This window comes from Bos javanicus, chromosome 17, assembly GCF_032452875.1.
Source record: "Bos javanicus breed banteng chromosome 17, ARS-OSU_banteng_1.0, whole genome shotgun sequence".
NCBI lineage: Eukaryota > Metazoa > Chordata > Mammalia > Artiodactyla > Bovidae > Bos > Bos javanicus.
This window is the reverse complement of record NC_083884.1, coordinates 51,904,487-51,926,611: the sequence shown is the minus strand read 5'-3', so window position 1 is coordinate 51,926,611 and position 22,125 is coordinate 51,904,487. Positions and strand designations below refer to the sequence as shown.

General features: G+C 51.9%; 1 protein-coding gene across 21 annotated transcripts in view; it reads right to left on the bottom strand.

Annotated features, from left to right (window-relative positions):
• The window catches only part of NCOR2 (nuclear receptor corepressor 2), a 237,130-nt gene that overhangs the window by 126,521 nt on the left and 88,484 nt on the right, over window positions 1-22,125 (bottom strand). For all 21 annotated transcript variants that reach the window (XM_061384552.1, XM_061384554.1, XM_061384548.1 and 18 more), the window contains 3 exons: window positions 16,479-16,658; window positions 11,939-12,052; window positions 2,651-2,707 (listed from right to left, as the gene is read on the bottom strand). In XM_061384552.1, the coding sequence (XP_061240536.1) occupies window positions 2,651-2,707; window positions 11,939-12,052; window positions 16,479-16,658 (351 nt within the window). The remainder of the gene's footprint in view (window positions 1-2,650; window positions 2,708-11,938; window positions 12,053-16,478; window positions 16,659-22,125) is intronic.

The following is a 22,125-nucleotide window of genomic DNA, read 5'->3' as shown; positions in this document are numbered from 1 at the left end:
GTGAAGGCCACCGAGCCAAGAGCCTATGGACTTCAAGAGGACTCCAGTGACAGCCACGCAGCCCCACCAGCCACTCCAGACCTCCGCCTCCTGTGCCACCAGCCTTGAGGGAGCCTCCTCTCTGAGAACCCCAAAGGATGGCATCCTCACCTCCAAAGACCCAGGAAAGAATCACTGAGGCTATGAGCCCCACAGACATCCTGCTGCTCTTGGTGGAATTCCTCAGGCCTCCAGACCCAGAGATCTCCCTTTAGGTCCCCACTGCCTACTCAGGAGCCCCCAGGAGTAATTAAGTCAGGAAAGGGGAAAGGAAGGGCCACCAGGTCTAGAAATGGTTGAGGGGCCAAATCTAGTCCTGGAGCTCCCCTGGCAAGAAAGGGGAAACCAAGGTGAGCAGCGGCTGACTGATGGGGATGGAAAATGGTAGAGTGACTCTTGAAAATCATCTGGCAGTTAATTCCTCCAGAGGTTAAACACAGAATGGATATGATCCAGCTGGGTAGATGAGACAGTAAAGAATCTGCCCGCAATGCGGGAGACCTGGGTTCAATCCCTGGGTCAGGAAGATCCCCTGGAGAAGGGAATGGCAACCCACTCCAGTATTCTTGCCTGGAGAATCCCATGGACACAGGAGCCCGGCAGCTCCACAGTCCGTGGGGTCACAGAGAGTTGGACATGACTGAGGGACTAACGCTTTCACTTTCAGCAGGTCTTAGATATCCAGGCAAGAGAAAGGGAAACACATATCCACGTGGAAATCTGTACGTTCACGTCCACAGCGATTCCTTTATAATGGCCAAAAGCAAAATCTACCTAAAAGCCCATCAATGGATAAATGGATAAATTAAATGCGGTCCATCCGTACAGTGGAATACAATTCAGCCATAAAAAGGAATGAGGCAACCAAGACACAAGCTACCACTTAAGAACAGGAAGCTGAGAGAGAGAAGCCAGGCACAAAAGGCCACGTGTTGTATGATTCCACCGATATGAAATGTTCAGAACAGGCAAATCCACAGAGACAGAAAGCAGATTGGTGGTTGGGGGGAGAGGGGTGGGAGGCGAGGAGGGGGAAGATAAGGAGGTGATAGTTCAGGGAACAGAGTTCTTTCTGAGAGGGTGAAATGTTCTCAAGTCAATTGTGGAGACGCTCACACACATCTGCTAACGTACTAAAAACCACTGAATTGTACTCTTTAAATGGGAGAATTGTATGGCACGTGGATTACGTCTCAATAAAGCTACTTAAAAGCTTTTTTAAAAAGAGGCTGCGAGAGACATCTCAGAAAGCATGCCCAACGGGAAGCAAGAGCTCAGGCTGGGAGCTTGTCACCCATCACAGGAGGAGCGCTGGGCTCTGTCCTTGAGCCATAGGAGCCCCTGTTGCTGCTGCTGCTGCTAAGTCACTTCAGTCGTGTCCAACTCTGAGCCCCTACCCCAACCCAACTCCCTGTCTGGCTCTGCCCCTGCGAGGACCTGGGGACAGGAAGAGGCCAGCTGCTCACAGCTCCACAGTGGCCCATCCGCAGCCGGCCCCCCAGGCTGGAGAGCAGCTGTCACTGCAGAAAAAACTCCAGGGACAAAAGTTCCACCCTCTGAGGCGACCACAACACCGAGTGCCTGCCGTGGGCCAGGTGCTGGGCCGGCGAGCCTTTACCGCGCACGACTTCATTGGTCCCTCATCAAGATCCACAGTGTCCCCATTTCACAGATGAGAAAACCGAGTCCTTTTCCCAAGGCCACGCGGCAAACGCAAGGTGGGGCCAAGTTTAAAATTAGGGTCCGAACGCATAAAACTTCATTTCCGTGCCCCAGCCAGTACACACATGCAGAGACCCCCGCGCCATCCAGCAGGCGGGTCCCCCGTGCTGTGCCCCCATCTCTGCACCCACCCGCGCCATGGGACAGTGGTCCCGGGCAGGCGGGAGCTCTGGCCATCTCTCCCAGGACTCCAAAGCCACCGGCCGGGAGTTTCCGCGCACCCGTGCTTCCTATCCTTGGTGACACAGAGGGTGACAGGTGCCTGAGAGAGGAGAGGCCTGGTCTGCTTCCTGTCTCTGCTGCCAACGTGGCATCTTCCCATCAGCAAAATGGCACTGACAGTGGTAACAATAACAGCAACAACTAATGCTCCACCCTCACTGTCTAAGGGGTGGAGTGTTCAGGGCGTCACAAAAAGGTGCATGGCTCATCTTCACTAATGGGTATGTGCGATCATTCATCCCAGTTTACAGATGAGGAAACAAGGCACAGAGAGGTTAAGACACCTGCTCAGGGTCACACAGCTATGAAGTTACAGACCTGCGAGTTAAACCCAGATTACCCGGCCCGGAGCACGGGCTTTCTGTGACCAGCTAGACCACACGGGTTGGACTCCAACTGGTCAATCTTGCAGCTCGACTGGCCGGGCTTGGGAGCAGAGCCAGAGGGCTGACACACCCCCACCTCGCACCCAGTGCGGCCCGGCCCACCTGCCCACTGTTATCTGCCTGTCCCTCTTATCAGAGAGTGGATTTCCTGCCTCCTCCAGAGGACAGGGCAGTTTGGCAGCAGACAACTTCCTCCTTGCCTCCACACCCACCTGCTGCCCCATCCACCTCTCCAGCTACCCCCCGCTTCCCAGAGCACCCCACCCTGTTCCCCAGCTCACCAGCTCCACCTGGGGCCCCAGGCCTTCCAGAATCCGATGTGCAGCCTCGGCCTTCTTCTGCAGGGGGACGGAGAAGAGGAAGAATTAAAAAAAAAAAAAAAAGACACCCAAGGCACGCGCGCGCACACACACACACACACACACACAGAGAGAACAGAGTATAAATAGAGGCCTCCTCCTGGAACACCAAGCAGCTGCCCAGCCCAGCACGCCCATCCAGGCCCCAGGGGCGGGGGTGGGGGGTGGGGAAGGTCCCCCTCGCCAGCCCTCCCTGGGCTGGAGACCAACACAGAGAGGCCTGAGCATCCCCACAGCAGCCCTGGCAAGCCCGCCAAGTTTCGATTCGAACAAACACACCCTGTTCTCTGGTGCCGGCTCCCCTGAAGCCCCCAGCTCGACGCGCTCCCCCCCACCAGGGCCCAGAGTGGGCACAGATCCCCGGCCAGGCCTCAAGATGCCTTCCTCTGCCTTGGAAGCCTGGAAGCCGGCTGAGTGTCTCCAATTACCTCGGAGCTGGTGCCACCAGTGACGGGGGAGGAGGCGGGGGAGAGAGGGCGAGATAGAGGCACGGGGAAGATACCCTTTCTAGGATTCTTCTATTTCACAATCATGTGACTATTTCTGAGCTGCCCTGGGGCTCGCTGCCTCCCTCCCCACTCACAACTCGGGACTTATTAGGAAAATAGGAATGTATGGCAGAAAGGGCTAGGTGACTGCGAATTCAACAGGCTGGACCCTGACCATAAGAGTGGACGTTGTGTCCGCGCCAGGCCCAGTTCTGGGGCCACAGGGCCCACTTGGCTGGGCAGGCTGGAGGATGGGGTGGGCACAGAGCTGGGAAAGGTGGCTTCAGAAGATGTCTCTATCAGATGGAAAGCGGGGTGCCCACAGTGCACACGTTGAGAGACCTGAGACCCTCCCGTGACCCAGGACAGGCTGGGTGCTTACAACTCAGCCCGACTCAGGGAGACCAGCCAGGACTTGGCGTGGACTGGCAGGACAGGCCAAGCAACTCACCATTATCAGATTGAAAGCCTCCCCCAGTGATCCCCCAATCCAGACCCACCGTACAGGGGTGACCCAGAGCCCCGGAGGACATAGCTGTCAACAGAACTGGAGGCCCAGGTGTCACAGCAGGGAGGGGGCGTGCTGAGGACCAGCCTCACCAGCCCCAGCCCCCGTGCCAGAGGGCAGGTATGTAGGTGGGCTCAAGCTGGCACCGAGGACGGCTCTGCCTAGAGCCCTGGGCCCAGCCCACCCAAGAACAAGCCATGATCTCGGCCTCCTTTATGCAAAGCCAGAACCCTGAGAGCAGCAGCCTCAGAGTGTGGCTGGGGGCCAGAAAATCTTCCGGGGGGGTGGTGCAGATGATTATCGTTAATGATGGCCATTTTATTGAGAACCTACTATGAGTCAAGCTTTGGGTACACGGCATGCATTAGCAGTATCTGAATCACACATAACACGGAGTCAGGGAGATAGAAATATCCCCATTTCACAGATGATGAAACTGAGGCACAGGAAAATAGTATAAGACGTCTTTCTTCTGATCTCCAGGCTCCAAGAAGGGAGAAAGACAGGAGCTGGTCCTATCCAGGGCCTCCCCTAGACTTAGGTCCCGCATCTTCTTTGAGTTGTGGCAGGTACCAGTCTGGCAGTCACCGCAGACCACCCCAGCCCTGGTCACATCACAAAGCCAGAAACTGTCAGCCATGGGGGACCAAAGATGGAAGAATTCCCTAGCTGGACCAGAAGGACTGGGTATAGGGTGGCGAGAGGACAGGGTCGCTTCCACAAACATTTGGGCAGCCACTCTGTGTTAAGCACCACGGCATGAAACAAAACGAACAATATCAGCCTCTGTCTGCAAAAAAGCGAGGCTAGTGAGCAGTTAGTCATGAGCAGTGATGGCAGGTTAGTACGCTCAGGCAGGAAAGGTACGTGAGGTATATGAGGGAGTCATTAAGTGGGTCAGAGTCACTCTCTCCAGAAAGGTAAAAGGAGGGATACACAGTCGGGGTTTTGAGGAATGAATAGGAGTTTATGTGTATTCATGAGGCTCTGTGGAGATGGGCAACTGCCCATTGAGACAAAGAGGTGACGTCAAACACAGGAAGGGCTGGGCTGGAGAGACTGGGACACTGGAACTGCCACATCACATCCCTGGGCCCGGGTCTCAGATCCGGGACCCTTACGGGGGCTCAGGAAGCCTGTGTCCTGTGAACCACAGAGGATACCATCTTCTACCACATCCTGTCTCGGGAACACAAGCACCTGGGCAGGGGCCTTCCTGCAGCCCCTGCAGTAGAGAGCAGCGAAGAGACCCTTCCCGACCTTCCAAAGCCACAGGGAGCCCAGGTGACGAGGCACAGCCCAGGGCAGCCAACTCTTGTCACACAGCCAGTGTGAGAGCATCTTTGCTCCCTAACAGGCCTTCCCCCAGGCTCTGCGCTGAAGCCCTGAGTGGCCCTGGGGCCTTTTTAAGACAACTCAATTTCCAAAAGGTCGCGCGGGGAAAAGAAAATGACATGACATCTTTAGGACCGTCATGGAGCAGTCCTAAAGATGCTGCAATGCTGGAACACGGGACAGCAGGGTGGTCAAGAGCAAGGCCACACAGGAAGCCGGACTGGGCTCTGATCCACTTGCCAGCTGTGTGGTCCTGGACAAGTTCCTTCACCGCCTCTGAGCCTCAGTTTCCTCATCTACGAAATGGGGACAAGAGCAGCACCGCCCCATGCAGCTGTTGAGAGAATTAAATGAACCAACACACATTCCAAGCTAAACTCAATCAGGATTTGGCATGTGGGGAGCGCTAGGTAAGGGCTAGCTGTTATTACTGCTGTCAACAATAACGACAAGGCCACGGCTCACACGAGGTGACCCCCTACACGTGCCAGGCCTGGATCCCTTGTAAGCCCTGTCCATTTGGATTCCTGCAGGTACGCATGGCAGAAGCTTCTAGCATCAGCCTCCTTTACACACAAGGAAGCCGAGGCTGGGGTCACGCAGCTCAAGTAGCCAGTAAAGGATGGGACAGGCAGGCCCTGAGCCAGGACCCCACCTCCTCATGTCTTCCTGGGGGGGCTTCTTCCACCTCATGCTACACATCGCGGCTCCCAGGCTCTCTGGTCCGGTTTGCAGGGGCGGGGATGTAGGGGCAGGGGGGACGGGCTGCCGTCAGGATGCAAGTGGATGTCCCGCCTACTGGGCCCCTCCCCCAGGTGGGCACGGCTTTCGAGAAACACACAGCTGTCCATCAGGGACCCACATCTGGGAGTCCGCTGTGCTTTAACCCTCAGCAAGTCACTTCAGCCCCACACGGGCTGACTCAAACACATGTGTATCCACACAGTCATCCCACTGGAACACATACATGTGCACAGACATACAAATGCATAGGAATCACATGCCCCGCACATGCTAAGCCACGCACAGGCACACACACACACACAGCCCTCAGTAGGCCTGCCCACGTAAACAAATAAGCACATACATGTGTGGGGTACAAGTGCACACGTGTCCCCTGCAAGGTGGCTCCAACACACAATTTGCACACATGAAAACAACTGTCCACTGTTACACATGTACTCACACACATGTACACATGAACCGCTCCCCCAAAACACACACACACAGAGTCCCAGTTCTTGGGCAGGAGGGCCACAGCCTCACCCTGACCAGACCCCTGGCCAGCCCCCCGCCCCTTGAAGCCCCCATTCTAGCTCCTCCAGTCTGAGCTCCAAGCCTCACCCTTCTCTTCTGCAGAAAGGAGGCAGCACCCAGGAAGTCTGGGACCCCCGCACCCCACTCTAGGCTGCACCACCCTCCCCTCCATACCTGGCAAGTGCTGCAGCATTTCAGGGGAGCAGTTACCCCTCCCCCAAGGCTCAGCTTCCTCATCTGTAGCTGCAGCCTAAAGACCCCGTCCAGAACCTTTCCAGGTGCAGGACAGAAGTGACCGAGTGCTGAGGTAGAATTCATGGGCTCGTGTTAACTCAAGAGCACAGCACTCCCTACATGCACAGGAATCTGGAGGAAGCCTTGGACACCAGGGCTAGTTATGATGGACAGACACAGAGGCAGAGGCGGGACTCAGCCTGGGACGCCCGTATCACAACTCGAGTGGGAGGGGAGTCTGAAGCTGGGCATTGGGTGCCTGGACTCCCAAAATGCTCTACAAAACGCTACACATTCTTGGTTATTACTGATACAATTATTCATCTTTGTCCGGCTTAGTCCTAACCATACTGTATACACACTTTACTAGAAAGATGCTTAAAATCTAAGACAAAAAAGGACTTGGTTCTTACTCTCTGATTTCCTCCTCATCCCTTAGCAATCGGAGGGCCCTGCCTCCATGAATTCTGCCTCCTCACCATCTTCAGAAAGGACTGTCATCCTCTCCACTGGAACTGTCCTTCTACCTTTTCCCAGCGGTGCCCATTTGTGCAGACGTAGCTCAAGTCATCTCTAGGAAGTCTGCTGGATTTCCCACTGCCCTGAACTTCTACAATACTAGCACCATGCAAATTGTCTCTTATTTGTATAAGGGTGTGTAAACATCCTTTGCTAGTGCTGTGTGTGTGTTTGTTGTACCCAAACTCAAAGTGTGAGCCTCTTCCCACACCCACCAGACCTCCACCTCCAACCCCTACACATGCCCTTTGAAGATCAAAGGAGAACCCAGCCCCTCTGTGAGCCTCCACATGTGCTGCAGCCCCCACAGAAGGCACTCCTCAGGTTGGTGGCCCACCCACGGCTTCCAAGAAGCCTTTCCCAATCCCGGCCCTGCCCCGCCCTGCCCGTTCCTGCCCCTTGGGGCCTGCAGCAACCCTGCCTCCTGCTCTGCCATCTGCAAGCACCTGCCTGGCCCCGCCCACATAGGCAGCTCCCCCAACGCCACGCTGGCACCTCGTCCATGTGCCCTGAATGGATAATGAACCCGAGTCCAGTCTGCAGAAGAGCTAGGCAGGCTCTGCGCCGCAGGAAGCCGCGTTTTCCAGCCGGCGTGGCTTTTAAAGATAGACCCTTGTGTCCGCCTCTCAGAGGAACCCGCAGAGAAGGAAGGAGGATTAAAATTTAATCCGATTGATTCCCCCAAGGGGTAGTAAGTCCTGACTGCTCCTGCCTACCCGGCCTCCAGCCCTTGAGGCTTGGCCCAGGTAGGGGCACCCCCGCCAACCTTCACTGGGGACACAGGCCAGTCCCACCCAAAACTAGAGGACTCTTTGTGGGGAGAGTCTCCCACCTCTCTGGCATTCATTCATCTGTTCAACAGATACTTAATAAGCACCTACTGTGTGCCAGGCGCTGGAGATATAGCCCGGAAAAAAAGAATCCTCGCCCCCATGGAGCTTCTAATTCACAATAAACAAACAAAATATAAATTATGTCCAGTGGCGACAATTAAAGCTAGGGAGAGGAGGTGCTGATGGGTTTTCAGGATTAAACAGAGGGTCAAAATGGACCTTGGCCAAAAAGGGGACATTTGAGCAAACAGCTGAAGGAGTGAGAGAGAGACAGCCCAACGGGGAAAAAGGAGCTCCAGGCAGAGGATGCGGTCAGTGCAAAGGCCCTGAGGCAGAAGCATGCCTGAGTGTTCAAGGACGTCCAAGGGTCTGAGGCGGGAGCAAGGGGTGGGGTAGATGAAAGGAAAGAAAGAGGGACTGGGACAAGGACGGGCAAATTCTTCAGGCCCACGGTGTGCCTGAGGGGTAGGGGATGGGGGGGGCGGTGAGGAGTGGTTTCAATACGTGAACCGTGAACGTCCAGATGTTCAAGCTGGTTTTAGAAAAGGCAGAGGAACCAGAGATCAAATTGTCAATATCCGCTGGATCATCGAAAAAGCAAGAGAGTTCCAGAAAAACATCTATTTCTGCTTTATTGACTATGCCAAAGCCTTTGACTGTGTGGATCACAATAAACTGTGGAAAATTCTGAAAGAGATGGGAATACCAGACCACCTGACCTGCCTCTTGAGAAATCTGTATGCAGGTCAGGAAGCAACAGTTAGAACTGGACATGGAACGGAGTGGTTCCCAATAGGAAAAGGAGTCCGTCAAGGCTGTATATTGTCACCCTGCTTATTTGACTTATATGCAGAGTACATCATGAGAAACGCTGGGCTGGAAGAAGCACAAGCTGGAATCAAGATTGCTGGGAGAAATATCAATAACCTCAGATATGCAGATGACACCACCCTTATGGCAGAAAGTGAAGAGGAACTAAAGAGCCTCTTGATGAAAGTGAAAGAGGAGAGTGAAAAAGTTGGCTTAAAGCTCAACATTCAGAAAATGAAGATCATGGCATCTGGTCCCATCACTTCATGGGAAATAGATAGGGAAACAGGTGGAAACAGTGTCAGACTTTATTTTTGGGGGCTTCAAAATCACTGCAGATGGTGATTGCGGCTATGAAATTAAAAGATGCTTACTCCTTGGAAGGAAAGTTATGACCAACCTAGATAACATATTAAAAAGCAGAGACATTACTTTGCCAACAAAGGTCCGTCTAGTCAAGGCTATGGTTTTTCCTGTGGTCATGTATGGATGTGAGAGTTGGACTGTGAAGAAAGCTGAGCACCAAAGAACTGATGCTTTTGAACTGTGGTGTTGGAGAAGACTCTTGAGAGTCCCTTGGACTGCAAGGAGATTCAACCAGTCCATTCTGAAGGAGATCAGCCCTGGGATTTCTTTGGAAGGAATGATGCTAAAGCTGAAACTCCAGTACTTTGGCCGCCTCATGCGAAGAGTTGACTCATTGGAAAAGACCCTGATGCTGGGAGGGATTGGGGGCAGGAGGAGAAGGGGACGACAGAGGATGAGATGGCTGGATGGCATCGCCGACTTGACGGACATGAGTTTGAGTAAACTCCAGGAGTTGGTGATGGACAGGGTCACAAAGAGTCAGACATGACTGAGCGACTGAACTGAACTCATAATTCCTCCATCAGAAAGCCACTGTGAGTGGGGCAGGAGGCCAGGGTCCCTGCTGCACCCCAGTGCCTGAAACAGTGGCAGGCCCAGAGCAGATGCTCAGTTACACAGCTGCTGAATGAGTGAGTAAATGAATGAATGAACAGGACGAGCGTGATGCATCCAGAGCACCTGAACTTGCCAGGCAGGGGACTGCTCTCAGAAGCTCAGGATCTAGGGTTTGAGGCCCAGTCTGCCACTCACTACCTGTAAGGCCTTGGGGAAATTACCCAGAGTTTCTGTTTCCTCATCTGAAAATATGGAGTGGGGGGCTGGGGAAAGGCCAGTGTCTTTCCCCTACTGTCAGGACCCCATCAGGATGAAATTAGCATAAATGGGCATAAAGTCCCCAGCCTGAGGTGCTGTTGGGGTGAAGAGAGGACAATACCACCCGAGGATCAGGGGGGCCTGGGGTGACAGCTCTAGGAGCTCTGCCTTTGCCCCCTTTGCCACAGGCTCCTGGAGCCAATTCATTCTTGGTTCTGATCCCCAGCCTCAAAACTCACTTGCTGTGCAACCCCAGGTAGGTCACTTTCCCTCTCTGAGCCATGGTTTCTTTATGAGTAAAACAGAGAATAATAGTACTTATCTTATGCAGGTCTGGAGAGAATTCAGTGAAATCATGCAAAATGTAAACAAATACAAGAATAAAAGAACAATGACCATAGCAATTAATAGCCCCAGCTTAGCACCTACATGGTGGCAGACACTATTCCAAGGATACTACATAATGAACTTATTTAATCCCCACACCTTGGTACAAGGTAGGTGCTATAATTATCATCATTTCACTGGTGAGGAGGATGGGTTACAGGGAGGCTTAAGAAATATGCCCAAGGTCACAGAGCCAGAAAATAGAGAGATGAGATCGAACCTAGGATATCTGGCTAAAGTACACACAGCTGCTTTAGTTCTCCTATCATTGTGATGGTTATTGGTTAATTGGATGGGAAGCCAGGGTGTGAGAGGTGACCAGCCCTGACAGGCCTGGCACACAGTTCCCAGGCTCCCAGCAAGTTCAGTATCATCCTGCATCTCTTGCAGTTTCAAGAGGTGATGGCATAGCCAAACCAGTTGATCCAATAGTTTCCTGCCTGGAGCTACAGCCACAGGCACCAACCACATGTTTCCAGGCTCTAGAGTTAGCCATCCAAGCCATGGGACACCATGGACTCTCCAGCGCCTGCCTGGACCCTAAGCATTGATCCAGCAGCCAGGGGCAAATCGCATAGCACAGACAGCTGGGAAGCACGGCCAGGAGCCAAGGACAGGAGCCGGGGGGAATCAAAGGAGTCCATCTGTCACACTTCACTGTATGACCACAGACAAGAAACAATCCCTCTCTGGGCCTCAGTTTCCTCTCCTGTAAAATCCAGGAGGGGACTCAACATCCACAGGCCCTGAGCACATTTGAAAAGAGTCAACTGCAAATCACTGAAGCTGAGCTCTTAGTGGTTTGACTGGAGAAAATGGGGAGCTCACCACCTCACCAGGTAATAGATTCCACTTCAGTGCAGCTTCAGCCTGGGGGTTCAGCCCCCTGTGAAACACTCTACTTTGGGTACCCTCAGCCCCTTCCCCTTCAGACACCCAACAGCTGCCCTCCAAAGATCCCTAGGAGGCTCCACAGTCTGCTACAGACTCTATGTTCAACCATCCCAACAGCCCTTTCCAGGGCTCAGTGTAAACAGAGGCCAGTGTCGACAAATAATGCCCTGGGATCTGACAGCTCACGGGTTCAAATCTCAAGCCCACCACTTCCCAGCTGTGTGACTTTAGACAAGTCACTTAATGTCTCTGGGCCTCAGTTTCTCCCTGTGTTAATTGGAAACAATCACCATACCTACTCTCTGACGACTGCTATGTAAAAAAACTTTGCACATCACCTGAAAAGAAGGAGCTGTTCAACTAATGTTACTGTTATGACAAATAATATTACTACTGTCTTTGCATTACAGGAATTTCTTCTGAGTGCCTAAGTGATTACCCATCCCCCCCACTGATCAATTGACCCCTGAAGCTCTCCCATGACCTAACGCCTGCATTTTCATTTGCATCCCACAGGCCAGCCACGGTCCAAACCACAGCCACACCAAGATGGGTCTCCAGTGACCACCCCTTCCCCCTCCTACTCACAAACCCAGATCTGTGGGAAGGTGGTCACAGGGATGCCCATTTCACAGATGGGAATACTGAGGCCCCAGGAGACAGTCAGATCCTTCACAGTGACACCTGCCTCCCACCTGGTGGCCAGCACAGGGCAAGCAAGAAAAGGTGGGGCAGGGGCTATGAAGGATAGGATGGGGCATACCCGGTTCTCGTCGTAGATGATCTGTACCAGGCTGCGATGCTTAGACTCGATGGGCGGTGGTGACACGGGCTTCTCGGGCTCTGGCGGCTTGGCGGCCTCCTCTTCCAGCTGTTGCTGTGGGGAGCGGGGAGAGTGTAGCGGTGAGCACGCCGGCAGGCGGAAGGAGAGGCAGCTCCCCCAACAGCGGGGGCGGCTCCTCGTTCAGCCAGGCTGGTGGCCCCACACAGGAAGTCAGGCTGCTAACCATTTCCTCTGAGTCACCCGCAGGGACTCCAAGCCTTGGAGAGGCCCCAGCTCCCACAGGGAAGGGCCCGACCAGGGCTGGCTCCAGACTCTGCTGCCAGCCTACCTGGGTGTAAGTTCAGCCTTGGTGATTTACCAGCTAGGTGAGTATTAGCAAGCAGTTTAACCGCGCTGTGCCTCCGTTTTCTCATCTGTAAAGTGGGACTCATGGCCGTGCCTCCTGGATGAGTTAATTTATGTACAGTCAGACTGGGGGCTCACTGAAGGTGCCCCATTATCCATCATTACCAACACGGGCACCGTCATCCTCAGGAGAGGCTATGGAGACTCTGGAGCCAAACTGTCCATACTGGAACCCTATTTCTACAACAGTAAGTCTCCTACATATGAACCTTTGAGTTGCAAACTTTCAAAGATGCAAGCATGCCCCTGTATGCCAGCTGTTGTAATGTAATCACTGTAATTTTCAAGGTCCTGTAAGATTACAGATGGTTATTTTCTGTGTTTGTTTTTCATGTATTATTTGTGTGAAAAGTATTATGAACCTATTACAGTACAGTGCTATATACCCGATTGTGTTAGTTGGGTACCCAGGCTAACTGTTGGTTGAGAGTTAGTTGCTCATAGTCACTCAGTCATGTCCAACTCTCTGAGACCCCGTCGACTGTAGCCTGCCAGGCTCCTCTGTCCATGAAATTCTCCAGGCCAGAACACTGGAGTGGGTAGCCGTTCCCTTCTCCAGGGGACCAAATCCAGGTCTCCCACGTTGCAGGCAGATTCTTTACTGTCTGAGCCACTAGGGAAGCCCAAGAAAACTGGAATAGGTAGCCTATCCCTACTCCAGAGGATCTTCCCAACCCAGGGATTGATCCAGGATCTCTTGCATTGCAGGCAGATTCTTTACCAGCTGAGCTACCAGGGAAGCCTGTGTAACTTTGTTGGATTAAGGTACAAATTGGACTTAGGAAAGTGCTTTTGGAATGGAACTCATTCATATGCAGCAGGCTTAACTGTATTTACTTGCTGTGTAACCTTGAGAAGTTGCTGAACTCCCCCAAGTGAACTCCCCCAAGCCTCACTTTTCTCATCTGGAAAATGGGGATAATAAAAGGTTTTATCCTAGAGAGTTGATGTGAGGATTAAATGAGCTGGTGCACACCAAGCACTCAGCACCTAATGAGCAGCTTCTCATCATCACTATTATCATTGTCATCTGCCCTGTGGTCTTCATACTGGACCGTCCTCCTCCAAACACCATAAAAGACATCCCTGCATGCTGTTATCTGCTTTATACCAAAAGGGCAAAGCAAAAACCAGAGAGTTTAAGACACTGGCCCAAGGTCACACAGGAGGCCAATGCCCAGGGAATACAATCTGACAGGGCATCTTTGAGGGAGATGAGAACACTGTTCTTTGCTCATAAGGCTCACACACCCTGCCCATGACCATGAAGCAAACCATTATGAACTCAAAAATACAGCCAAGAGGGGGGCCATGCAGAAAGTCTGAAGCCAGGCTGGTTGAGCCAAGCTGCCTCAGTCCCACAGTGACCCCTAGTGGTGGCTTTCAGAAGGACAACCAGCCCTCAGAAAAACATTGAAATCCCTCCAAAAAATGTGAAAGAAACCACGCCAAGAAATGGAAGGCATGCATAGCCGGGAAGAAGAGTCTCACCAATCAGTGAAGGGGACCCTCCCCGAGACACTAAAAATTAAACACAGAGTTACTGTAGGACCTAGAAATTTCATCCCTAGATACAGACCCAAAGAACTGAAAACAGGTGCTCAAACAGAAACATGAACACAAAAGCTCACAGCAGCACTCCTCATGATAGTCAAAAGGTGGAGGCAACCTAAATGTCCACCAACTGATGAACGGATAAACGACTGTGGACCATGGATCCGTACAGCGGAATACTGGCCACACAGGGAATGAGGCCGGCAGAGGCTGCAACAGGGATGAATCTTGAAGACATGATACCGAGTGAAGGATGCCAGACAAGAGGCCACATGGTATTTGGTTCATTTACAGGAAATGTCCAGACAAATCCGCAGAGACAGAAAGCAGGTTAATAGCTGGTGGGGCAGGGAGAGGGGAGTGGCTGCTAGTGTGCACAGGGGTCTTCTTTGGGGATCATGAAAATGTCTTGGAACTAGATAGAATGGTCCTCGTACAACGCTGTGAACGGACTAAATGCCGCTGAGTTGTTCATGTTACAAAGAGTCATTTTATGTTTTGTGAATTTTATTTAAAAAAGAAAAATGCCAAAATGGAATTTTTTTTTTTTTAATCTGACTATCGAGGGCTGCCCTGGGCCACCTGGCTTGCAGCCTTAGTCACAAATGTGTGCACATGGCCTGTAGCTTCAGCCTCACCCCAAAGCCAGGCCTGGGGGACCTAAGGCCCAGCACTCCGCTGGCCTTGGCATAACTGCTGACTCCAACCAGGGCCCGGCCTCCCCACATGGCGTGTTGCCGTCCTGGAAACCCACCCACTTCCCTCAGTAGGCCAAGCCTCACTGACTGGCCAGGCTGCCGGACCATCCTCAGGTGCCCCCAGGCGAGCGACAGTCCCGAGGTCTCTTGGAATCAATGCTCCCCTCCCCCTGTATAACTTTCAAAGCCTGTCACACTGCCCTAAACTGGCCACCAGGAAGCGTCTCTCACCAGCCTTCCTTCCACTGCCTATGGTGGCCAGAATGAGTCCTTGGATCCGTCATGGAGCTCATGCATCCTTACCTGGAGGGAATCAGGTGTGACCCTGCTTCCCCCAGGGTCAAGACAGGTGTTACACTGATTCAATCCACAGTTTTCAAGGAGCACCTACTCTGTGCCAGTGTTGCTAGGAGCACAGCAGGGAACAGGAGATAAGAACCCTGCTTTTGGACTTCCCTGGTGGTCCAGTGGTTGAGAATCTGCCTGCTAACGCAGGAGACATGGGTTCAATCCCTGCTCCAGGAAGATTTCCCATGCTGTGGAGCAACTAAGCATCAGGCACCACAACTACTGAAGCCCGCGCACCCAAAGCCTGCGCTCTGCAGCGAGAGAAGCCAGTGCACTGAGAAACGTGCACACAACTAGAGTGGCCTCCCGTTCACTGCAGCTAGACAGAGCCTGAGCACAGCAGCAAAGACCCAGCACAATCGAACACTGAATTAAATAAATAAATACAAGTTTAAAAAAAAAGAACCCGGCTTTTACACTGTAGTCGTGAGAAGACCACAATGTCACAAAACAAACTACACGTCTGTAATGGTGACACCATTCAGCAGGGTGACGAGATTGGCAAACTCCCTATAAAGGCCCAGAAAGTAAATATCTTGGGCTTTGCTGGCCACACAGTCTCTTTTGTGACCACCCAGCTCTGCGGTTGAATCATAGAAGCAGCCACAGACGATGTGTAAACAATTGGATGTGGCTGTGTGCCAATAAGGCTTTATTTACAAAAATAAGCATTGAGCCACATCTGGCTGGATTTGCTGACCCCCAGGAGAAAGAATGGGTGGTGATGAGAACTCCTATAAAGGTCGGGGGGGGTCTCCTCTGTGGAGGGAACATCTGAGCAGACACCTGAAGATGCCAGAGAGAGAAGCAGAAGAGCCAAGAAAAAGTAAAAATAAAATTATAAAATTAATCTTATTATTCTTTATGTCAACTTTTCCTTGATTTCAATGACAATGATGACTTCTTTTCATCACGTGACTCTGTCCCTTCCTCACAACCCTAAGAGGTAGTGTCATGTCTGTGCCCATTTTACAGACAAGCAAACTGAGGCTCAGAGAGGTGAACGCTCTGAGGCAGAGGTAGGAGGTCCAGCTCATCCCGATTCCAGAGCCAGGGCCAGAATCATGTGAAATTTTCCTTTACATTATAGATGAGGAAAGGGAGGCACAGAGAATCAACTGTCCACCCCACAGCTGTTCATTCCTGTGCCACCCAGGACAGTAGCCACATTTGGTTATCCAAGTGTACAGCTCATTTAATTCAAATTAAACTAAATTAAATATTCAGTTCCTCACCTGCACTAGGCCCATTTCGAAGGCTCAACAGTCACATGTGGGTAGTGGCTACCATTTTGGACAAGGCAGATTCAGAACATTTCCATTAGCAAGTTCCAATAGGCAGCACCGCACAAAACAGCTCTGCTGTCCAATAAACATAAAGGGCGTAAAAATGAGTCGGCACACAGGCCGTGCTCACCATACACTAACAACTGCAACTCCTACTATGTTATCTGCTCAGCTGCAGCTGCTGCTGGATCGGAAACTGAGACCCACCATTCCCCCACCCACCCACACCTGCTTCTTCTTCAGTTTGGAGATCTGCTGCTCCACCATGGTGATCTCCCGGTCCACCCGGTCCATGTTCTGGATCAGCTCCTCCTTGGAGAGCCGTGGAGGTACCAGCTCCAGCTCAGGGTCAGCATGCGGAGGGCTGGGAGGAGACACCGGCTCCAGCTTGCCTGTCAGGCTGCGGTCCTGCAGAGGAGGAAAAAAATAGGCATGGGCTCAGGACAGGAGGCACCCACCCCCCAAATACACTGAACGTTTCCAGCCATGACTTCAGGTACCAACACACCCGGCATCTGTTGTGCCGGCCCCCACGTCCCAGACACAAGGTTGCTCACTGATCCCACCTCCCTGCCTTTCCCTCACTGGTCCCCTGCCAGATGCTCCCTCCCTGGCCTTCTCCAGAGTTCAGATCCTTTCTTCTATCTTCCTACAGGCAAGTTTTCCAAGCCTCCCTGCAAGGCCTCCCTCTTCCCTTTCCCCATCACACACCTCTCTCCTACCCTGTTACCCTGCCTGTGTCCTCCCTCCAGATCAAACTCCTCGAGAACTGGCCTCAAAACCCACAACCTCCAAACACCCAGGGCCTGGCCTCAGTTGACCCTCCAGGAACACTTATTCACGATTCTCAGTCCAAATGAGCAAGTTACAGAATATCATACACACTACAAATCTGGTTTTGTAGAAGATATACACAAACACAAGAAAACTATAAGAATGGGAAACGGAGATGTCAAAAGTATTTACTGGGGAAGTGGGAGAAAAAGGGGATATTTTCACTTTCCTTTTTGTAAGCTGAGGTATTACTTGCCTTTACAGTGTTACATTAGTTTCTGTGGCACAATGAAGTGAATCAGCTATATCTATCTATCTATCTATCCCCTCCTTCTTGGACCTCCCTCTCACTCCACCCCACATCCCACCCCTCTAGGTCACCAAAAAGCACAGAGTTGAGCTCCCTGTACTGCACAATAGGTTGCCACTAGTTATGTCTTTCACACATGCTAGTATACATATGTCAATCCTAATCTCCCAATTCATCCCACCCTCCTTCCTACCTCTTCTTTTTATTTACCAGTGTTTTTCTGCTTTTCCTTCACTGAGTGTTACTCTGTGTAATGAAGTCATTTTCCAAAATGTGCTAAAAAAAAAAAAAAGAAACAAAACAAAACAAAAAATACACCTTGGGAATTCCCTGGTGGCCCAGTGGTTAGGACTTCACTTTCACTGCCGAGGGCCTGGGTTCAGTCCCTGGTCAGGGAAATAAAATCCCACAAGCCACATGGTGTGGCCAAAAATAAAAACAAAACAAAAATGTGTTAAGCAAACAAGGGAGTCAGTGGCTCCATTCCACCAGTCAAAGTTTGTTGAGCATCCAAGGTTGCTGGGAGCACAGTGAGGAGGAAGTAAAATAAAACCCAGTCCTTGACCCCAGAGCACTCACCTATGTGGCCCTGGGTTCAAATCCCCACCCAGGATCTTCGTGACCACAAGCATATCACCTGCCTCCATTTCCTCATTTGTACAATGGGACCATTCTCACTTTCTGGCTGCTGTGAGGCTTGAATGAGTACCTATGTGCAGAGGGCTCAGCTCAGAGCCTGGCACACTCTCAGGGCTCCACAGGCACTGGCTGGAGCCGTCCTCCCCAAAACCTGGCCCCCGCCCTGTACCATCCTCAAGGCCAAGCCAGCAGCTGTGACAGAGGAAGCCTCAGGAGTAGCTCCGGGAGGCTGCCTCCCCACCCCCACAGCAGCTGCAGCCGGAGGACAGAGGACACATTATTCGGAGGGACAACTGCAGCCCCAGGGCTGCCAAGCGCCACCCTCCCCCCACCCCCTCAGCTCGAGTTGAGCAGAGGCTGTGCCATCTTATGTGTGAGTCAGTTGCTCACTCGTGTTTGACTCGTTGTGACGCTATGGACTGTAGCCCGCTAGGCTCCTCTGTCCATGGGATTCTCCAGGTAAGAATACTGAAGGGGTTGCCATTCTCTTCTCCAGGGGATCTTCCCGACCCAGGAATTGAACCCAGGTCTCCTGCATTGCAGGCAGATTCTTTACCATCTGAGCCACCAGGGAAGCCCTCTGGTGCCATCTTAAGTCCACCCTTTCTATCCTTGGAGTCTCGGTCCTACACACACAGACCCCACTGAAGCCCACAGAGCCCAAGGGTCTGGGGATCACTCTGGCCTTATCATTTCCATCTGAGATGTGGGGGAGAGCAGGTGTGGAGACTCTCAGATCCTCCACACACCCAGAACCCTTGGGGAAAAGGCAGAAGAGGCCCCAAGTCCTTCAACAGGGCCAAATGTGGCCCTGACATGGCTCTGATGTGGCCCTCCATGCTCCTCAGGGACACCCAGGAAACCGAACCAGGCATTCCACTCAGCACACCCTACCCCTCAACTCTGACTGTGGTTCTCCTGGGGGCTGCCACTGCATCCCCATAGCACAGATGAGGGGGCAAGGAACTAGCAGGCACAGATCTGGCATGGCTCTAAGCCAGCAGTCAGCACACTTTCTGTACACAGCCAGGTGTAAAAATACTTCAGTCTTTGCAGAGCAGACAGTCTGTGCTCCAACCACTCACTCATCATTGCAGTGGGAAAGCAGCCAAAGACAAGACACTCAGGAATGGGCATGGCTGGGTGTCAATAAAACTTTATTTACAAACCCAAGCTGAGGGCCAGGATTGGAGCTTACTATGCTCTTAACTCACATAGTTGTCACAGCCCACACGGGAAGTGGAAGTACAGGTTTCCCCATTTTCCAGATGAAACTAAAGATCCAGTGAGGTTCAATGACATGCCTGAGGTCACCAATCACAAAGTGATAGAGCTTTGGCTTGGAGGGCTCAGGATAGGAGAGACAAGGCCTCAATCAGAACTCTCCAGAAGCAGGCAGAGCACGCAACCAGGTGGCAGGGGCTCCTACAGCAGAAACAAGGTCCCCACCACACATTCATTCATCTCTCAGAACCATGTGGCTGGGCAGGAAAGCAAGAGCGAGTCCCTTCCAGGGTCCACGACTCCCTGATATTAGAAGCAAAGCTGTGCACGGAATTAAACAACCTCTAGAGAAATACTCAGAAAGGGTGTGTGTGTGTGTGTGTAACTGCTCCCCAGTAGGAGGGATGAGCTGGGGGACACAGGGACTGCAGGCATCTGACCCCACAGATGCCAAACCAGAAGCCGCTCACGTACCCTGGCAACTCCAGGCCTTTGTACCAACTGTGCCCTCTCAGGACTCTACCTGTGTGCCACCTCATATCAGACTCACCATCCATGCCCCCACGCCCAACCCTTATCTGAGCTTCGCCCCTTCCCTCTGTGCGCCACAGCACTTGGCTGGTCTCCCCCAATAGCCTCAATCATTTCTCAGCATTCTTGAGATGAAAGGTTTTGGTGACACGGTTCCCAGAGCCCAGTCCTATTACCTGCTGTAGGAAACATCTCTCCTGCCTTGCTCTGATCTTCCACCAGGACCAAGAAGGAAGGGAGAGGAGCAGGGTGAGAACAAGAACTGTGGACAGGAGGCTTTCGGTGCCAGGACCCCCCGCAACAGTTCATCTAATTCAGGGATAATTCTCAAAATGACATGAGCAAGACTGGTGGTCCAGTGGTAAAGAATCTGCCTTCCAACACAGGGGACTTGGATTCCACCCCTGGTCGGGGAAGTAAAAGCCCACGTGCCTCAGGGCAACTAAGCCTGCACACCGCAACTACAGAAGCCTACACGCTGCAATAAAGAGCACACGCTGCAACACAGAGCCCAGGCAGCCAGATAAAGAAATAAAAAATTGTAAATAAAATGTCATGAGGGAAAAGATTTCCGTCCCCAAACTGACAAGGGCGGCAGAGGGGTCGGATGAAGCAGTTGGCAATGACCAGGAACTACTGGAAAAGTTGTTGGAAACTTTTTCTTAAAGTCTTGATGGGGAAAAGTTGTCTTCTTCAATGGTTTCTTCCTCAAGGTGCGGGCTTGGCTTTTATTCTCAGCAAAACTGCACAGACGGGCCCATCAACTGACAAAGTGTGGTCTCTCCATATAATAGAATATGATTCAGCCATAAAAACGAGTGCCGTACAGACCCATGGTACAACACAGATGAACCTTAAGAACATGATGCTGAATGAGAGAAGCCAGACATAAAACACATATCGGATGACCCCATTGATATGAAGTATCCAAAACTCGTACATCCATAGAGACAGAAAGCCGACGGGTGGTTGCCAGGGGCTGGGGAGGAGGAAGTGGCTGTTGATGGGTTACGGTTTCTTTCTGGGATGATGAAAAATTCTCTGGAACGAGGCAGAGATGGTGCACAACTCCATGAATGTACTAAATGCCACTGATTTGCTCACTTCAACCTGCTTAATTTCATATTATGTGAATTTCACCTCCATCTGACTAGAAGATGCACACCAGAGGGCAAAGAGTGCTTTCTGTGGTGCTGAGTTTTCCAGGAATGGGACTGGGGGAGCCCGGCTACTGGGCCTCCAGATGGTTCTCCTGGTGGCGGCTAGCCTTCATTTCAGTCCAAACCCGCAGGAGGAAAATAACAATCCAATACCTTTACCAGTCGCTAGGTAGCAGTTGGCACCATTTTCCCCGTCAGATGCCCTTGGCGTAAAAATTCAGGCCAACGTGGAACAGAAAAGCTCATTATGTAAAATTACAGACACAGAGGTAAGCAAAAGCCTTGAGGGCTGGAGAGGACCCTGTGGGGCTCCCCCTTCCTCCGTCTCAGACCCAGGAAAGGGCAGGGCCAGGCTCGGGCACCCACAGTCCACTCCTCCAGTCACCACGATGGATTCCAGGACAGGCAGGGGCTTACTCAAAGGCAGAGAGATAAATAGTTCTTGTCTGGAAATGTGGAAACACAGGGAAAGCTCTTTTTGTTGACCTTGAATGTGGGAAGAGGAAGGCCTGGAATCTCAAATTGCCTTCTTGTTAACAAGACCACATGCAAGATGGCAGAGCCAAGAAACGGACAGAGACAGGAACCCAGGGACATGTCACCTCGATCAAGCTGTGCCTGAAGCCAACAATGCTGGGATTTCAGTTATATGAGCCAGGACTCCTGCTTAAGCCAGGTTTGTGTGGGTTTTCTGTCCCTTTCAGCCAACGGGGCCCCAACAGACAAAGAGACTTTCAGAAATGGTGCTGTTTGTAATGATTCTAATGTCCCCAGAACCAAGTCTGGTGAAGTTCAAAGGAAGCCTCTGATGCCACAGGACTCCAGAGGCTTGAGGGCAGGGAAGCATTATAAAACAGAACATTTTTATATGAAAAAGGAACACAGCCGGAGGGGAAGGGAGCAGTGCTGTTTAAAAAAAACAAAAAACAAAAAACCCATCAAATTCCTATCTCACGCATCCAGCTAAATTCCACACAACAGACGCAAAAAACATCTGAACTCCTTCAGAGTTGTGTTTCTCCCCTGGCTTCTTCCCTTGCCCAAAATGCGCTCATACTTTCCAAATGCTCTTAACAGCCCGGAGCAATTACAGGAGTTGGTCCAGCCAGGCCCCAACACTGGGCCCATCACTCCCCCACACCCATGAGGTCCAGGAAGGGAAGAAACAGACAGAGACAGAGAGAGGAGCAGAGACACACAGATACACACACACATCCAGGCAGAGAGAGACAGAGAG